Here is a 19,315-nt window from a genome sequence, read left to right as displayed (position 1 = left end):
GTGAGTGTGCACGCTCACGCACGCACGGACCCACGCGGCCTCGCCCATGCCCTGACGCGCGTACATGTGTGTGTCTTTTTTTTGTTGCAGCCGATCGTGTACGAGGGCCAGGACAAGAATCCCGAGATGTGTCGAGTTCTGCTCACACACGAGATTATGTGCAGGTCAGAACCGCGCGCACGTGCACTGATGATGTCATGAGGACCTGTTCGCCGTAGTCGTTTATGTCTTACCATTGATGCTGTAGTCATAGGACCCAGGGAGTCATTAGTCAACCTTCCCTTGCTGTGCTTTAAAAAAAAGGGTGCCGATGAAGTTGAGAATGAGGACGGTGATGAAGAGGAAGCTCATGTGGCAGTTGAGGATGAAATAAAAAAAAATGTGAGGTTGAAAAGTGATGAGTAGGTTGAGGTTAATGAGTGTTGAAGAGTTTCTGGATAAGAATAAGACGGATGAGGTGGAAGATGAGATCAAAAATGATGAGGTTGAAAAGTGATGAGCAGGTTGATAATAATGAGGCGGATGAGTGTTGAAAAATTTCAGCATAAGAATGATGAGGTCGTTGATCATGATGATGGTGATAAGGTTGAGGATGAGAAAATAAATGATGAGGTTGAAAAGCGATGAATATGTTGGGAATACGGGGAGGTTGACGAGGACCATGATCAGATTGTTGAGGATGAAAAATTAAAATGATGAGGTTGAAGAGTGATGAGCAGGTTGAGGAGGTAGATGAGGGTGAGGCGGAGGAGTGTTGAAAAGTTTCGTCATAATGAGAATGATGAGGTTGTTGATGAGGTTGAGAATATAAATAATGAGGTTGAAGTGCAATGAACGAGTTGGGAATAACGGGGAGGTTGATGAGGATGATGATTAGAATGTTGAGGATGAGAAGGAAAATGATGAGGTTGAAGAGTGATGAGCAGGTTGAGGATGATGAGGAGGTAGGTGAGGGTGAGGCGGAGGAGTGTTGAAAAGTTTCGTCATAATGAGAATGATGAGGTTGTTGATGATGAGGTTGAGAATATAAATAATGAGGTTGAAGTGCGATGAACGAGTTGGGAATAACGGGGAGGTTGATGAGGATGATGATTAGAATGTTGAGGATGAGAAGGAAAATGATGAGGTTGAAGAGTGATGAGCAGGTTGAGAATAATGAGGAGGTTGATGAGGGTGAGTGTTGAAAAGTTTCTGCGTAAAAATGAGAATGGTGTGGTCGTAGATCATGATGGTGATAAGGTTGAGAATGAGAATAATGAGGAGGTTGATGAGGGTGAGGCGGAGGAGTGTAGAAAAGTTTCAGCATAAAAATGAGAATGATGAGGTCGTTGATCATGATGATGATGGTGATAAGGTTGAGGATGAAAATATAAATGATGAGGTTGAAGAGCGATGAGCAGGTTGAGGATGATGAGGAGGTAGATGAGGGTGAGGCGGAGGAGTGTTGAAAAGTTTCGGCATAATGAGAATGATGAGGTTGTTGATGATGAGGTTGAGAATATAAATAATGAGGTTGAAGAGCGATGAACGAGTTGGGAATAACGGGGAGGTTAATGAGGATGATGATTAGAATGTTGAGGATGAGAATGAAAATGATGAGGTTGAAAAGTGATGAGCAGGTTGATAATAATGAGGCGGATGAGTGTCGGAAAATTTCAGCATAAGAATGATGAGGTCGTTGATCATGATGATGGTGATAAGGTTGAGGATGAGAATATAAACGATGAGGTTGAAGAGCGATGAATATGTTGGGAATACGTTGAGGTTGATGAGGATCTTGATCAGATTGTTGAGGATGAAAAATTAAAATGATGAGGTGGAATAATGATGATTATGTTGGGAATACGGGGAGGTTGATGAGGACCATGATCAGATTGTAGAGGATGAAAAATTTAAATGATGAGGTGGAAGAGTGATGAGCAGGTTGAGGATGATGAGGAGGTAGATGAGGGTGAGGCGGAGGAGTGTTGATAAGTTTCGGCATAATGAGAATGATGAGGTTGTTGATGATGAGGTTGAGAATATAAATAATGAGGTTGAAGAGCCATGAACGAGTTGGGAATAACGGGGAGGTTAATGAGGATGATGATTAGAATGTTGAGGATGAGAATGAAAATGATGAGGTTGAAAAGTGATGAGCAGGTTGATAATAATGAGGCGGATGAGTGTCGAAAAATTTCAGCATAAGAATGATGAGGTCGTTGATCATGATGATGGTGATAAGGTTGAGGATGAGAATATAAATGATGAGGTTGAAGAGCGATGAATATGTTGGGAATACGGGGAGGTTGATGAGGATCATGATCAGGTTGTTGAGGATGAGAATGAAAATGATGAGGTTGAAGAGTGATGAGCAGGTTGAGGAGGTAGATGAGGGTGAGTTTTGAAAAGTTTCTGCGTAAAAATGAGAATGATGTGGTCGTAGATCATGAGAATTAAAATGAGGTTGATGAATGATGAGCATGTTCAGAATGAGGAGGTTGATGATGAATGTTGACGAGTATCAGGATGAGAATGAAAATTATGAAGTTGATGAGTGATAATTAGTTTGAGGGATGAGGAGGAGACTAATGAGGAAGTTGATGAGATTAATGAATGGGAAAAATACAGAGGATGAGCAGTTGCACTATGATGAGGAGAATAATGAGGAGGTTTGATGATGAGGATGATCAAGTTTGGTGAGGATAATGAGGAAGTGAATGGTGAGAACAATGAGGACGTTGAAGATGAGAATGATGAGGATGAGGAGGTTGATGATGAAAATGATGACAGTGGTAATGAGGAGGAGGATGATGATGAGAATAATGAGGAGGTTTAATGATGACGATGGACAACTTTGATGAGGATTATGAGGAGGTGGACGAAGAAAACAATGATGAGGATGAGGATGAAGAAAAGAATAATGAGGAGGTTTGATGAGGACGATGAGGAGTTGGACGATGAGAAGATTGACAACATTGATGATGAGAATGATGAGGATGAGGAGGTTGGTGATGAAAATGATGACAGTGGTAATGAGGAGGAGGATGATGATGAGAATAATGAGGAGGTTTAATGATGACGATGGCCAACTTTGATGAGGATTATGAGGAGGTGGACGAAGAAAACAATGATGAGGATGAGGATGATGAAAAGAATAATGAGGAGGTTTGATGAGGACGATGCTCAAGTTTGATGAGGACGATGAGAACATTGACGATGTTGATGATGAGAATGATGTGGAGGATGATGAGAATAATGAGGAGATCTGATGATGATGGTGGTCAAGTTTGATGAGGTTGATGAGGAGGTGGACAATGAGAACAATGACAATGTTGATGATGAATCATGAGGATGATGAAGAGAATAATGACGAGGTTTGATGATGAGGCTCAAGTTTGACGAGGAGGTGGACGATGAGAACATTGATGACGTTGATGAGAATGATGAGGAGGATAATGAGAATGATGAGGAGGTTTTATGATGATGATGGTCAAGTTTGATGAGGAGATGGACGATGAGAACATTGACGAAGTTGATGATGAGAATGATGTGGAGGATGATGAGAATGATGAGGAGATTTGATGATGATGATGGTCAAGTTTGATGAGGATGATGAGGAGGTGGACAATGAGAACATCGACGATGCTGATGATGAATCATGAGGATGAGGAGGTTGATGATGAGAATGAAGACAGTGTTGGTGATGAGGAGGATGATGAGAATAATGAGGAGATTTGATGAGGATGATGAGGAGGTGGACGATGAAAGCGATGACAATGTTGATGATGAGGATGATGAAGAGAATAATGAGGAGGTTTGATGAGGACGATGCTCAAGTTTGATGAGGAGATGGACGATGAGAACATTGATGAAGTTGATGATGAGAATGATGTGGAGGATGATGAGAATAATGAGGAGATTTGATGATGGTGATGGTCAAGTTTGATGAGGATAATGAGGAGGTGGACAATGAGAACATCGACGATGCTGATGATGAATCATGAGGATGAGGAGGTTGATGATGAGAATGAAGACAGTGTTGGTGATGAGCAGGAGGATGAGAATAATGAGGAGATTTGATGAGGATGATGCTCAAGTTTGATGAGGAGGTGGACGATGAGAACATTGACGACGTTGATGATGAGGATGCGGAGGTTGATGATGAGGATGCGGAGGTTGATGATGAGGACGATGATGAGAATAATGAGATTTCATGATGATGATAATGGTCAAGTTTGATGAGGATGATGAAGAAGTGGACAATGAGAACATTAACGACGTTGATGATGAGAATGATTAGGATGAGGAGGTTGATGATGAGAATGAGGAGGAGGATGATGAGAATAATGAGGAGATTTGATGATGATGATCAAGTTTGATGAGGAGGTGGACAATGAGAAAATTGACGACCTTGATGATGAGAATGAGGAGGTTGATGATCAGAATGATGACAGCGATGGTGATTAGGAAGGTTGATGAAAATAATGCGGAGATTTGATGATGATGACGATGGTCAAGTTTGATGAGGATGATGAGGAGGTGGATGATGAAAGCAATGACGACATTGATGATGAGGATGAGGATGATGAAGAGAATAATGAGGAGGTTTGATGATGAGGCTCAAGTTTGATGAGGAGGTGGACAATGAGAACATTGACGACGTTGTTGATGAGAATGATGAGGATGTGGAGGTTGTTGATGAGAATGATGAGGAGGATAATGAGAATGATGAGGAGGTTTGATGATGATGATGATGGTCAAGTTTGATGAGGAGGTGGACGATGAGAACATTGACAACGTAGATGAGGATGAGGAGGTTGATGATGAGAATGATGTGGAGATTTGATGATGATGATGGTCAAGTTTGATGAGGACAATGAGAAAATTGACGACGCTGATGAGGATGAGGAGGTTGATGATGAGAATGATGACAGCGTTGGTGATGAGGAGGATGATGAGAATAATAAGGGAGATTTGATGACGATGGTCAAGTTTGACAAGGATGAGGAGGTTGATGGTGAGAATGATGACAGCGTTGATGATGAGAATGAGGAGGAGGATGATGAGAATAATGAGGATATTTGATGATGATGATCAAGTTTGATGAAGAGGTGGACAATGAGAAAATTGACGACGATGATGAGAATGATGAGGATGAGGAGGTTGATGATCAGAATGATGACAGCGATGGTGATGAGGAGGATGATGAGAATAATGAGGAGATTTGGATGATGAGGAGGTGGACGATGAGAATATTGACGACGTAGATGAGGATGAGGAGGTTGATGATGAGCATGAGGATGATGAAGAGAATAATGACGAGGTTTGATGATGAGGCTCAAGTTTGATGAGGAGGTGGAGGATGAGAACATTGACGACGTTGTGGATGAGAATGATGAGGAGGATAATGAGAATGATGAGGAGGTTTGATGATGGTCAATTTTGATGAGGACGATGAGGAGGTGGACGATGAGAACATTGACGACGTAGATGAGGATGAGGAGGTTGATGATGAGAAGGATGTGGAGATTTGATGATGATGATGGTCAAGTTTGATGAGGACAATGAGAACATTGACAACGCTGATGAGGATGAGGAGGTTGATGATGAGAATGATGAGGAGATTTGATGATGATGAAGTTTGATGAGGACGATGAGAACATTGACGATGAGGATGAGGAGGTTGATGATGAGAATGACAGCGTTGGTGATGAGGAGGATGATCAGAATAATGAGGAGATTTGATGATGATGACGATGGTCAAGTTTGATGAGGATGATGAGGAGGTGGACAATGAAAGTAATGACGACATTGATGATAAGGATGAGGATGATGAAGAGAATAATGACGAGGTTTGATGATGAGGCTCAAGTTTGACGAGGAGGCTCAAGTTTGACGAGGAGGTGGACGATGAGAACATTGACGACGTTGTTGATGAGAATGATGAGGATGATGAGGTTGATGATGAGAATGATGAGGAGGTTTGATGATGATGATGGTCAAGTTTGATGAGGATGATGAGGAGGTGGACGATGAAAGCAATGACGACGTTGATGATGAGCATGAGGATGATAAAGAGAATAATGACGAGGTTTGATGATGAGGCTCAAATTTGACGAGGAGGCTCAAGTTTGATGGGGAGGTGGACGATGAGAATATTGACGACGTTGTTGATGAGAATGATGAGGTTGATGATGAGGAGGATAATGAGAATGATAAGGAGGTTTGATGATGATGATGGTCAAGTTTGATGAGGACGATGAGGAGGTGGACGATGAGAACATTGACGACGTAGATGTGGAGGTTGATGATGAGAATGATGAGGAGATTGGACGATGATGATGGTCAAGTTTGATGAGGACGATGAGAACATTGACGACGCTGATGAAGATGGAGGTTGATGATGAGAATGATGAGGAGATTTGATGATGGTCAAGTTTGATGAGGACGATGAGAACATTGATGATGAGGATGAGGAGGTTGATGATGAGAATGACGACAGCGTTGGTGATGAGGAGGATGATCAGAATAATGAGGAGATTTGATGATGATGATGACGATGGTCAAGTTTGATGAGGATGATGAGGAGGTGGACGATGAAAGCAATGACGACGTTGATGATGAGGATGAGGATGATGAAGAGAATAATGACGAGGTTTGATGATGAGGCTCAAGTTAGATGAGGAGGTGGACGATGAGAACATTGACGACGTTGTTGATGAGAATGATGAGGAGGATGAGGTTGATGATGAGAATGATGAGGAGGTTTGATGATGATGATGGTCAAGTTTGATGAGGACGATGAGGAGGTGGACGATGAGAACATTGATGACGTAGATGAGGATGAGGAGGTTGATGATGAGAATGATGTGGAGATTTGATGGTCAAGTTTGATGAGGACAATGAGAACATTGACGATGCTGATGAGGATGAGGAGGTTGACGATGAGAATGATGTGGAGATTATATGATGGTCAAGTTTAATGAGGACAATGAGAACATTGACTACGCTGATGAGGAGGTTCATGATGAGAATGATGACAGCGTTGGTGATGAGGAGGATGATGAGAATAATAAGGGAGATTTGATGACGATGGTCAAGTTTGACAAGGATGATGAGGATGAGGAGGTTGATGGTGAGAATGATGACAGCGTTGATGATGAGAATGAGGAGGATGATGATGAGAATAATGAGGATATTTGATGATGATGATCAAGTTTGATGAAGAGGTGGACAATGAGAAAATTGACGACGTTGATGATGAGAATGATGAGGATGAGGAGGTTGATGATCAGAATGATGACAGCGATGGTGATGAGGAGGATGATGAGAATAATGAGGAGATTTGGATGATGAGGTGGTGGACGATGAAAGCGATGACGACGTTGATGATGAGCATGAGGATGATGAAGAGAATAATGACGAGGTTTGATAATGAGGCTCAAGTTTGACGAGGAGGCTCAAGTTTGATGAGGAAGTGGACGATGAGAACATTGACAACGTAACGTTGTTGATGAGAATGATGAGGTTGATGATGAGAATGATGAGGAGGATAATGAGACTGATGAGGAGGTTTGATGATGATGATGGTCAAGTTTGAGGAGGACGATGAGGAGGTGGACGATGAGAACATTGACAACGTAGATGAGGAGGAGGAGGTTGATGATGAGAATGATGTGGAGATTTGATGATGATGATGGTCAAGTTTGATGAGGACGATGAGAACATTGACAACGTAGATGAGGATGAGGAGGTTGATGATGAGAATGATGTGGAGATTTGATGATGGTTAAGTTTGATGAGGACGATGAGAACATTGACGACGCTGATTAGGATGAGGAGGTTGATGATGAGAATGATGAAGAGATTTGATGATGGTTAAGTTTGATGAGGACGATGAGGAGGTGGACGATGAAAGCAATGACGACGTTGATGATGAGGATGAGGATGATAAAGAGAATAATGAGGAGGTTTAATGATGAGGCTCAAGTTTGATGAGGAGGTGGACGATGAGAACATTGACGACGTTGTTGATGAGAATGATGAGGTTGATGATGAGGAGGATAATGAGAATGATGAGGAGGTTTGATGATGATGATGGTCAAGTTTGAGGAGGACAATGAGGAGGTGGATGATGAGAACATTGACGACGTAGATGAGGAGGTTGATGATGAGAATGATGAGGAGATTGGACGATGAGAACATTGACGACGCTGATGAAGATGAGGAGGTTGATGATGAGAATGATGAGGAGATTTGATGATGGTTAAGTTTGATGAGGACGATGACAACATTGACGATGAGGATGAGGAGGTTGATGATGAGAATGACGACAGCGTTGGTGATGAGGAGGATGATCAGAATAATGAGGAGATTTGATGATGATGACGATGGTCAAGTTTGATGAGGATGATGAGGAGGTGGACGATGCTGATGAGGATGAGGAGGTTGATGATGAGAATGATGAGGAGGTTTGATGATGATGATGGTCAAGTTTGATGAGGACGATGAGAACATTGACGAAGTAGATGAGGATGAGGAAGTTGATGATGAGAATGATGTGGAGATTTGATGATGATGATGGTCAAGTTTGATGAGGACAATGAGAACATTGACGACGCTGATGAGGATGAGGAGGTTGATGATGAGAATGATGACAGCGTTGGTGATGAGGATGATGAGAATAATAAGGGAGATTTGATGACGATGGTCAAGTTTGACAAGGATGATGATGAGAATGATGACAGCGTTGATGATGAGGATGATGAGAATGATGACAGCGTTGATGATGACGATGGTCAAGTTTGACAAGGATGATGAGGATGATGACAGCGTTGATGATGAGGATGATGAGAATGATGACGAGGTTTGATGATGACGATGGTCGAGTTGGATGAGGATGACGAGGAGGTGGACGATGAGAATAATGAGACGGTGGATGATGAGAGTCTGAGGATGTCGAGGGGACTGATGTTGTGATCACACCTGTGAGTGGGCGTGGCCTATGTGTGACGTCACAGGTGCTCACAGAGTGTTGACAAGTGTCACCATTCCGCTGCCGCTGTTGTTGCTCGCACTGGGAAAAATGTTCCGACGGAACTTTCTATTTCTGTCTGAGACCACCCGCTCCTCTGTGCACCTTTGATCAACACACACACACACACACACACACGCACACACACTAACAGCTGTTTTCTCTCACAGTCGCTGCTGTGACAAGAAGAGTTGTGGAAATCGCAACGAGACGCCGTCAGACCCAGTCATCATCGACAGGTACTGTGTGTCACTTCCACTTTCTCAAGTACACACACGTGTGGTGCGCAGACACACACACACACACACACACACACACTCACACAAAGAGACATGTACACAGAGCTATGCGTTGACAGCTTGGAGTCAAAAATCAATTCTTACATGTGACATCACCACACACACACACACACACACACACACACACACACACACCCCTCCCCCCACCATTTTCTACAGAAAAATAGGTCATGAGTGGAAGAAAGGGAACATAGAAGAAGTGAAAGAAGTTTGAATCCTATTTTGCAAACTTTTTTTTTTTTTTTTTATCATCAGCTTCTTCTTCCTGTTCCTCATGCGTTGTGATGAGACAACTCATGTTTCCCTTCAACTACTTCAAATGTTTCTTTTCTGGGCTAGAAATAGTCTGGTCTGTGTGTGTGTGTGTGTGTGTGTGTGTGTGTGTGTGTGTGTGTGTGTGTGTGTGTGTGTGTGTGTGTGTGTGTGTGTGTGTGTGTGTGTGTGTGTGTGTGTGTGTGTGTGTGTGTGTGTGTGTGTGTGTGTGTGTGTGTGTGTGTGTGTGTGTGTGTTTGGCGGGGCCTTGGCGAAGATGGAATGTGAAGGTTACCGTGGATACCGTGGGATACTTCCTGTCAGTGTGCGTTCACAGCCTCTCACTTTAACATCTGGACAACATGTGGAGCTGTGTGTGAGTGAGTGTGTGTGTGTGTGAGTGTGTGTGTGTGTGTGTGTGTGTGTGTGTGAGGGGGGGGGGGCGTGAGACCGCCGAGCTATGATGTCATCAGCCTCTCAGTAAGCCATGTGACTCATGCACACATCACAGTGACATCACTTCCTTAATGACAATCCTCAACACACGCCCATGTGATGCACATGCACAACACACACGCACACGCACACACACACACACACACACACACACACACACACACACACACACACACACACACACAAGTATCCAGTCTCTTCACGCCCAGACATAAAGTTTTATTCCCACATTTTGTGTGTGTGCGAGTGGGGGCGTGCACATGTGATTGACAGCCCATTCTACTGTGTGTGTGTGTGTGTATGTTTGTGTGTGTGTGTGTGGTCCACTTAATCCATGTTGTAGCGCTGCAAGCGTCCCGGTTAGGGTTAATAGAAGGTTAACGAGATGCAGCGATATCCTATCACACGCCTGCTTGACTGCAAAAGAAGTGCGTGTGTGCGTGTGCGCGTGTGTGTGTGTGTGTGTGTGTGTGTGTGTGTGTGTGTGTGTGTTTTGTCTTGGTGTGGCCCTGCAGCACCTCACCCTCGCACTAATAGGCTCAATGTGTGTGTGTGTGTGTGTGTGTGTGTGTGTGTGTGTGTGTGTGTGTGTGTGTGTGTGTGTGTGTGTGTGTGTGTGTGTGTGTGTGTGTTTCTTCACACACCCCAGCCAGCATTAGACCAGTGTTTCTTAACCATAGGGCCAGGGCCCATTGGTGGGCCACAAACACCCTCTAGAGCAGGGGTAGGCAACCCAAAATGTTGAAAGAGCCATCCATCCATTTTCTACCGCTTATTCCCTTTCGGGGTCGCGGGGGGGCGCTGGCGCCTATCTCAGCTACAATCGGGTGGAAGGCGGGGTACACCCTGGACAAGTCGCCACCTCATCACAGGGCTGAAAGAGCCATATTGGACCGAAAATACAAAAGCCGCAAAGAATTAAAAGCCACATTACATACAGATAGTGTGTCATGAGATATACATTGAAGTAAGAGGACTTAAAGGAAACTAAATGAGCTCAAATATAGCTACAAATGAGGCATGATGATGCAATGTGTACACACAGCTAGCCTAAATAGCATGTTAGCATCGATTAGCTTGCAGTAATGCAGGGACCAAATATGTCGGATTAGCATTCCACACTTTTATGCATTCACGCACAACATTAAAAGTTCGGCGGGCAAAATGAGACAGAAAAAGAAGTGGCATAAAACACGTCCTAGAAAGTCGGAGAAATTTGTACATGTAAACAAACCACGGTGAGTTCAAGGACGGCCAAAATCAGTAGGACAAAACAGCGCTCGCCAAATACTCGAATCAATGAAGCATGTTTAATGTAAACAGCGTGCTTTATAGCAATTAAGGAGGTTTGTGTCATGTTTGTCTTCCCGAAAAAACTATATTAAAACAAAAACGTATGGTTTTTACTTAATTTTTTTCCATTTTTCATACATTTTTGAGCTACTAGGGCGGCGCTAAAGAGCTGCATGCGGTTCTAGAGCCGCGGGTTGCCGACCCCTGTCCTAGAGCAGTGGTTCTCAACCTTTTTTCAGAGATGTACCCCCTGTGAACATTTTGTTTGATTCAAGTACCCCCTAATCAGAGCAAAGCATTTTTGGTTGGAAAAAAAGAGAGCACTCTGTCATCAGTTTCTGATTTATTAATTTGTATAACAGTGCAAAATATTGCTCATTTGTAGTGGTCTTTCTTGAACTATTTGGAATAAAAAAGATATAAAAATAACTAAAAACTTGTTGAAAAATAAACAAGTGATTCAATTATAAATAAATATTTCTACACATAGAAGTAATCATCAATTTGAAGTGGCCTCTTTAAGATCCATCTGGATTCATCAACTTCATTCTAAACATTTCTTCACAAAAAAAAAGGAATCTTTAACGTCAATATTTATGGAACATGTCCACAAAAAATCTAGCAGTCAACACTGAATATTGCATTGTTGACTTTCTTTTCACAGTTTATGAACTTACATTCATATTTTCTTGAAGTATTATACAACAAACATACTTATAAAGGATTTTTGAATTGTTGCTATTTTTAGAATATTTAAAAAAAAATCTCTCGTACCCTTTGGCATGCCTTCAAGTACCCGCAGGGGTACGCGTACCCCCATTTGAGAACCACCGCCTTAGAGGGCTGCCAAAAAACATGATTTTTTTCAGCTGTACTCAGTTGTAATACACTTTTCCACCACGTGTGGCAGTAATGACAGTATTAAACAGAAGAAGTCTGGCGCTAAAGTCATAGAAGTTTCTTATCGGCGCAAAAATTATGACTAAAGTGGTGAAGCTGGATTTTTATTTGCACCTTTATTTTATTGACAGTTTATTTAAGAAACATTAATTTGTGTAGTTTTTGTAATTTAGCACATAAATGTAAAAAAGAAATTAAAAATAAAAAGTCGGTATATTTGGTTAGGGCTAGTACCAACCCAGGGGTCGGCAACCATAAACGTTTATGTATTTTAGCACATAATAAATGTAAAAAAAATTAAAATGTCAGTATATTTTGTTAGGGTTAGTACCAACACAGGGGTCGGCAACCAAAAACGTTTATGTATTTTAGCACATAATAAATGTAAAAAAAAAACAAAATAATAAATGTAAATACATAATAAATGTAAAAAAATATATATATAAAAAGTCGGTATATTTGGTTAGGGCTAGTACCAACCCAGGGGTCGGCAGCCAAAAACGTTTATGTATTTTAGCACATAATAAATGTAAAAAAAATTAAAATGTCAGTATATTTTGTTAGGGTTAGTACCAACACAGGGGTCGGCAACCAAAAACGTTTATGTATTTTAGCACATAATAAATGTAAAAAAAAAACAAAATAAAAAGTGGGTGTATTTGGTTAGTGCTAGCACCAACCTAGGGGTCGACAACCAAAAACGTTTATGTATTTTAGTACATAATAATAAAAATAAAAAAATAGAATAAAAAGTCGGTATATTTGGTTAAGGTTGGTGCCAACCCAGGGGTCGGCAACCAAAAACGTTAATGTATTTTAGCACATAATAAATGTAAAAAAATAAAAAAATCAAATGTTGGTATATTTGGTTAGTGCTAGTACCAACCCAGGGGTCGGCAACCAAACACGTTTATGTATTTTAGCACATAATAAATGTAAAAAAAAATCAAATAAAATGTCGGTATATTTGGTTAGTGCTAGTACCAACCCAGGGGTCGACAACCAAAAACGTTTATGTATTTTAGTACATAATAATAAAAATAAAAAAATAGAATAAAAAGTCGGTATATTTGGTTAAGGTTGGTGCCAACCCAGGGGTCGGCAACCAAAAACGTTAATGTATTTTAGCACATAATAAATGTAAAAAAATAAAAAAATCAAATGTTGGTATATTTGGTTAGGGCTAGTACCAACCCAGGGGTCGGCAACCAAACACGTTTATGTATTTTAGCACATAATAAATGTAAAAAAAAATCAAATAAAATGTCGGTATATTTGGTTAGTGCTAGTACCAACCCAGGGGTCGGCAACCAAAAACATTTATGTATTTTAGCACATAATAAATGTAAAAAAAAAAAAAATAAATAAAAAGTGGGTGTATTTGGTTTGTGCTAGTACCAACCCAGGGGTCGGCAACCAAAAACATTTATGTATTTTAGTACATAAGAAAAATTTAAAAAAATAAAATAAAAAGTCGGTATATTTGGTTAGTGGTAGTACCAACCCAGGGGTCGACAACCAAAAACTTTTATGTATTTTAGCACATAATAAATGTAAAAAAAAATCAAATAAAAAGTTGGTGTATTTGGTTAGTGGTAGTACCAACCCTGGGGTCGGCAACCATAAACGTTTATGTATTTTAGCACATAATAAATGTAAAAAAATATATATATAAAAAGTCGGTATATTTGGTTAGTGCTAGTACCAACCCAGGGGTCGGCAACCAAAAACGTTTATGTATTTTAGCACATAATAAATTTTAAAAAATTTAAAATGTCAGTATATTTTGTTAGGGTTAGTACCAACCCAGGGGTCGGCAACCAAAAACTTTTATGTATTTTAGCACATAATAAATGTAAAAAAAAATCAAATAAAAAGTTGGTGTATTTGGTTAGTGGTAGTACCAACCCTGGGGTCGGCAACCAAAAACGTTTATGTATTTTAGTACATGATAAAAATAAAAATAAAATAAAATAAAAAGTTTGTATAATTGGTTAGGGTTAATACCAACCCAGGGGTCGGCAACCAAAAACGTTTATATATTTTAGCACATAGTAAATGTTAAAAATAATAAAATAAAAAGTCTGTATATTTGGTTAGGGCTAGTACCAACCCAGGGGTCGGCAACCATAAACGTTTATGTATTTTAGCACATAATAAATGTAAAAAAATATATATATAAAAAGTCGGTATATTTGGTTAGTGCTAGTACCAACCCAGGGGTCGGCAACCAAAAACGTTTATGTATTTTAGCACATAATAAATTTTAAAAAATTTAAATTGTCAGTATATTTTGTTAGGGTTAGTACCAACACAGGGGTCGGCAACCAAACACGTTTATGTATTTTAGCACATAATAAATGTAAAAAAAAAATAAAATAAAATGTCGGTATATTTGGTTAGTGCTAGTACCAACCCAGGGGGCGGCAACAAAAAACATTTATGTATTTTAGCACATAATAAATGTAAAAAAAATTAAAATAAAAAGTCGGTATATTTGGTTAGGGTTAATACCAACCCAGGGGTCGACAACCAAAAATGTTTATGTATTTTAGCACATAATAAATGTAAAAAAAAATCAAATAAAAAGTCGGTATATTTGGTTAGTGCTAGTACCAACCCAGGGGTCGACAACCAAAAACGTTTATGTATTTTAGTACATAATAAATAAATAAAAAATAAAATAAAAAGTCGGTATATTTGGTTAGGGTTAGTACCAACCCAGGGGTCGGCAACCAAAAACATTTATGTATTTTAGCACATAATAAATTAAAAAAAAAACAAAATAAAAAGTGGGTGTATTTGGTTAGTGCTAGTACCAACCCAGGGGTCGGCAACCAAAAACGTTTATGTATTTTAGTACATAATAAATGTAAAAAAAAATCAAATAAAAAGTCGGTATATTTGGTTAGTGCTAGTACCAACCCAGGGGTCGACAACCAAAAACGTTTATGTATTTTAGTACAGAATAAAAATAATAATAATAATAAAATAAAAAGTCGGTATATTTGGTTAGTGCTAGTACCAACCCAGAGGTCGACAACCAAAAACGTTTATGTATTTTAGTACATAATAAATAAATAAAAAATGTAATAAAAAGTCGGTATATTTGGTTAGGGTTAGTACCAACCCAGGGGTCGGCAACCAAAAACGTTGAAAGAGCCATATTGGACCAAAAATACAAAAAACTAATCGGTCCGGCGCCGCAAAAAAATAAAAGCCTTATGTAAGTGTTATAATGAAGGCAACACATTAAGTAAGTGTCTCAGAGGGTTCGATAACTCCTGGACATTACTGGCTTAAAACTGCCAAAGATATAGATGTGTGTGTCCGAGTTAAAGGAAACCACAGTCTGTCTTCTCCCAATAGATTTATCATACAGTCTTTGCAAGCCGGGTAACATTTGCTGTGGTCTGGAACAACATGGTGACATTTGCTGTGGTCTGGAACAACATGGTGACGTTTGCTGTGGTTTCGAACAACATGGTGACGCTTGCTGTGGTCTGGAACAACATGGTGGTGTTTGCTGTGGTCTGGAACAACGTGGTGGCGTTTGCTGTGGTCTGGAACAACACGGCACACAATCAGAAATGCAGCCGATATTACATACAGATAATGTGTCACAAGACATGCAAATATAAATTATATACACTGAGGACATAAGTTAAATGAACTCAAATATATCTACAAACAAAGCATAATGGTGCAATATGTGCACAAAGCCAGCCTAAATAGCATGTTAGCATGGATTATTAGCAAGTCAATAACATCAATAAAGCTCACCTTTGTGCATTCACTCACAGCATAAAACGTTTGGTGGGCAAAATGAGACAAAGGAGTGGCATAAAACACGTCTTTATGTGGCAGCGACGGAGAAAGTTGTACATGTAAACTAACTGTGGTGAGTTCAAAGACCCGTCAAAATTAGTAGGACAAAATGGTGATGGCCAAATACTCAACAGTAAAGCATAAACACAAACATATTAAAGGCCTACTGAAATGAGATTTTCTTATTTAAACGGGGATAGCAGGTCCATTCTATGTGTCATACTTCATCATTTTGTGATATTGCCATATTTTTGCTGAAAGTATTTAGTAGAGAACATCGACAATAAAGTTAGCAACTTTGGGTCGCTAATAAAAAAGCCTTGTCTGTACCGGAAGTAGCAGACGATGTGCGGGTGACGTCACGGGTTGTGGAGCTCCTCACATCCTCACATTGTTTACAATCATGGCCACCAGCAGCAAGAGCGATTCGGAACCGAGAAAGCGACAATTTCCCCATTAATTTGAGCGAGGATGAAAGATTTGTGGATGAGGAAAGTGAGAGTGAAGGACTAGAAGAAAAGAAAAAAGATGAGAGCAGTGGGAGCGATTCAGATGTTATTAGACACATTTACTAGGATAATTCTGGAAAATCCTTTATCTGCTTATTGTGTTACTAGTGTTTTAGTGAGATTATATGGTCGTACCTGTGCAACCTGAAGGTTGGCCCGGCACCTTTCTTCAGCACCAGTCTACGGGTGGTGGCGATGCCCATCTCTGCCCTTCGCAAGGGACCCTCTTCGAAACACGATCTTTCGAAATAATCTGTTTATAATACACTGTACTTTGTATGTGTGGTCCAATCCAACCGTGTTTGCTTGACCGCTCTGTTCCATAGTAAAGCTTGACTCGCATCTTTCGGGAATGTAAACAACGAAACACCGGCTGTGTTTGTGTTGCTAAAGCCGACCGCAATACTCCGCTTCCCAACTACAGCTTTCTTCTTTGATGTCTCCATTATCCATTGAACAAATTGCAAAATATTCAGCAACACAGATGTCCAGAATACTGTGGAATTTCGCGACGAAAACAGACGAGCTAATAGCTGGGAACGATGCTGGAACAAAAATGTCCTCGACAATCCGTGACGTCACGGGTTGTGGAGCTCCTCACCTCTGAACATTGTTTACAATCATGGCCGCCAGCAGCGAGAGCGATTCGGAACCGAGAAAGCGACGATTTCCCCATTAATTTCAGCGAGGATGAAAGATTCGTGGATGAGGAAAGTGAGAGTGAAGGACTAGAAGAAGAAAAATAGATGAGAGCAGTGGGAGCGATTCAGATGTTATTAGACACATTTACTAGGATAATTCTGGAAAATCCTTTATCTGCTTATTGTGTTATTAGTGTTTTAGTGAGATTATATGGTCGTACCTGTACAACCTGAAGGTACCTTTCTTCAGCACCAGTCAACGGGTGGTGGCGATGCCCATCTCTGCCCTTCGCAAGGGACCCTCTTCGAAACACGATCTTTCCAAATGATCGCCGCATAATACACTGTACTTTGTGTGTGTGGTCCAATCCAACCGTGTTTGCTTGACAGCTCTGTTCCATAGTAAAGCTTGACTGTCATCTTTCGGGAATGTAAACAATGAAACACCGGCTGTGTTTGTGTTGCTGAAGCCGGCCGCAATACACCGCTTCCCACCTACGGCTTTCTTCTTTGATTTCTCCATTGTCCATTGAAAAAATTGCAAAAGATTCAGCAACACAGACGTCCAGAATACTGTGGAATTTCGCGAAGAAAACAGACGAGCTAATAGCTGGGAACGATGCTGGAACAAAAATGTCCTCGACAATCCGTGACGTCACGGGTTGTGGAGCTCCTCACATCTGAACATTATTTACAATCATGGCCACCAGCAGCAAGAGCGATTCGGAACCGAGAAAGCGACGATTTCCCCATTAATTTGAGCGAGGATGAAAGATTCGTGGATGAGGAAAGTGAGAGTGAAGGACTAGGAAAAAAAAGATGAAGGCAGTGGGAGCGATTCAGATGTTATTAGACACATTTACTTGGATAATTCTGGAAGATCCTTTATCCGCTTATTGTGTTACTAGTGTTTTAGTGAGATTATATGGTCGTACCTGTACAACCTGAAGGTACCTTTCTTCAGCACCAGTCAACAGGTGGTGGCGATGCCCATCTCTGCCCTTCGCAAGGGACCCTCTTTGAAACACGATCTTTCGAAATAATCTGTTTATAATACACTGTACTTTGTATGTGTGGTCCAATCCAACCATGTTTGCTTGACCGCTCTGTTCCATAGTAAAGCTTGACTCGCATCTTTCGGGAATGTAAACAATGAAACACCGGCTGTGTTTGTGTTGCTGAAGCCGGTTGCAATACACCGCTTCCCACCTACAGCTTTCTTCTTTGATGTCTCCATTGTCCATTGAACAAATTTCAAAATATTCAGCAACACAGATGTCCAGAATACTGTGGAATTTCGCGACGAAAACAGACGAGCTAATAGCTGGGAACGATGCTGGAACAAAAATGTCCTCGACAATCCGTGACGTCACGGGTTGTGGAGCTCTTCACCTCTGAACATTGTTTACAATCATGGCCACCAGCAGCAAGAGCGATTCGGAACCGAGAAAGCAACGATTTCCCCATTAATTTGAGCGAGGATGAAAGATTCGTGGATGAGGAAAGTGAGAGTGAAGGACTAGAAGAAGAAAAAAAGATGAGAGCAGTGGGAGCGATTCAGATGTTATTAGACACATTTACTAGGATAATTCTGGAAAATCCTTTATCTGCTTATTGTGTTACTAGTGTTTTAGTGAGATTATATGGTCGTACCTGTACAACCTGAAGGTTGGCCCGGCACCTTTCTTCAGCACCAGTAAACGGGTGGATGCCCATCTCTGCCCTTCACAAGGGACCCTCTTCGAAACACGATCTTTCCAAATGATCTGTTTATAATACACTGTACTTTGTGTGTGTGGTCCAATCCAACCGTGTTTGCTTGACCGCTCTGTTCCATAGTAAAGCTTGACTCTCATCTTTCGGGAATGTAAACAATGAAACACCGGCTGTCTTTGTTTTGCTAAAGCCGACCGCAATGCTCCGCTTCCCACCTACAGCTTTCTTCTTTGATGTCTCCATTGTCCATAGAACAAATTGCAAAAGATTCAGCAACATATATTTCATAATAATATTTCATCATTGATATATAAACTATCAGACTGCGTGGTCGCTAGTAGTGGCTTTCTGACAACTAGGACGGGTTGTGTTATATTTGTCCTCCTGCAGAAACATTATTAAAAC

General features: G+C 40.8%; 1 protein-coding gene across 3 annotated transcripts in view; it reads left to right on the top strand.

Moving 5' to 3' along the window:
- The window catches only part of LOC133552012 (transcription factor COE1-like), a 100,415-nt gene that overhangs the window by 3,057 nt on the left and 78,043 nt on the right, over positions 1 to 19,315 (top strand). For all 3 annotated transcript variants that reach the window (XM_061899247.1, XM_061899248.1, XM_061899249.1), the window contains exons 5-6: positions 91 to 164; positions 9,187 to 9,255. In XM_061899247.1, coding sequence (XP_061755231.1) covers positions 91 to 164; positions 9,187 to 9,255 — 143 coding nt within the window. The remainder of the gene's footprint in view (positions 1 to 90; positions 165 to 9,186; positions 9,256 to 19,315) is intronic.

The sequence above is a fragment of the Nerophis ophidion genome, linkage group LG04 (genome assembly GCF_033978795.1).
Source record: "Nerophis ophidion isolate RoL-2023_Sa linkage group LG04, RoL_Noph_v1.0, whole genome shotgun sequence".
NCBI classification, from domain to species: domain Eukaryota; kingdom Metazoa; phylum Chordata; class Actinopteri; order Syngnathiformes; family Syngnathidae; genus Nerophis; species Nerophis ophidion.
The sequence above is the reverse complement of the archived record's forward strand: the minus strand, read 5'-3'. Positions and strand labels throughout refer to the sequence as shown.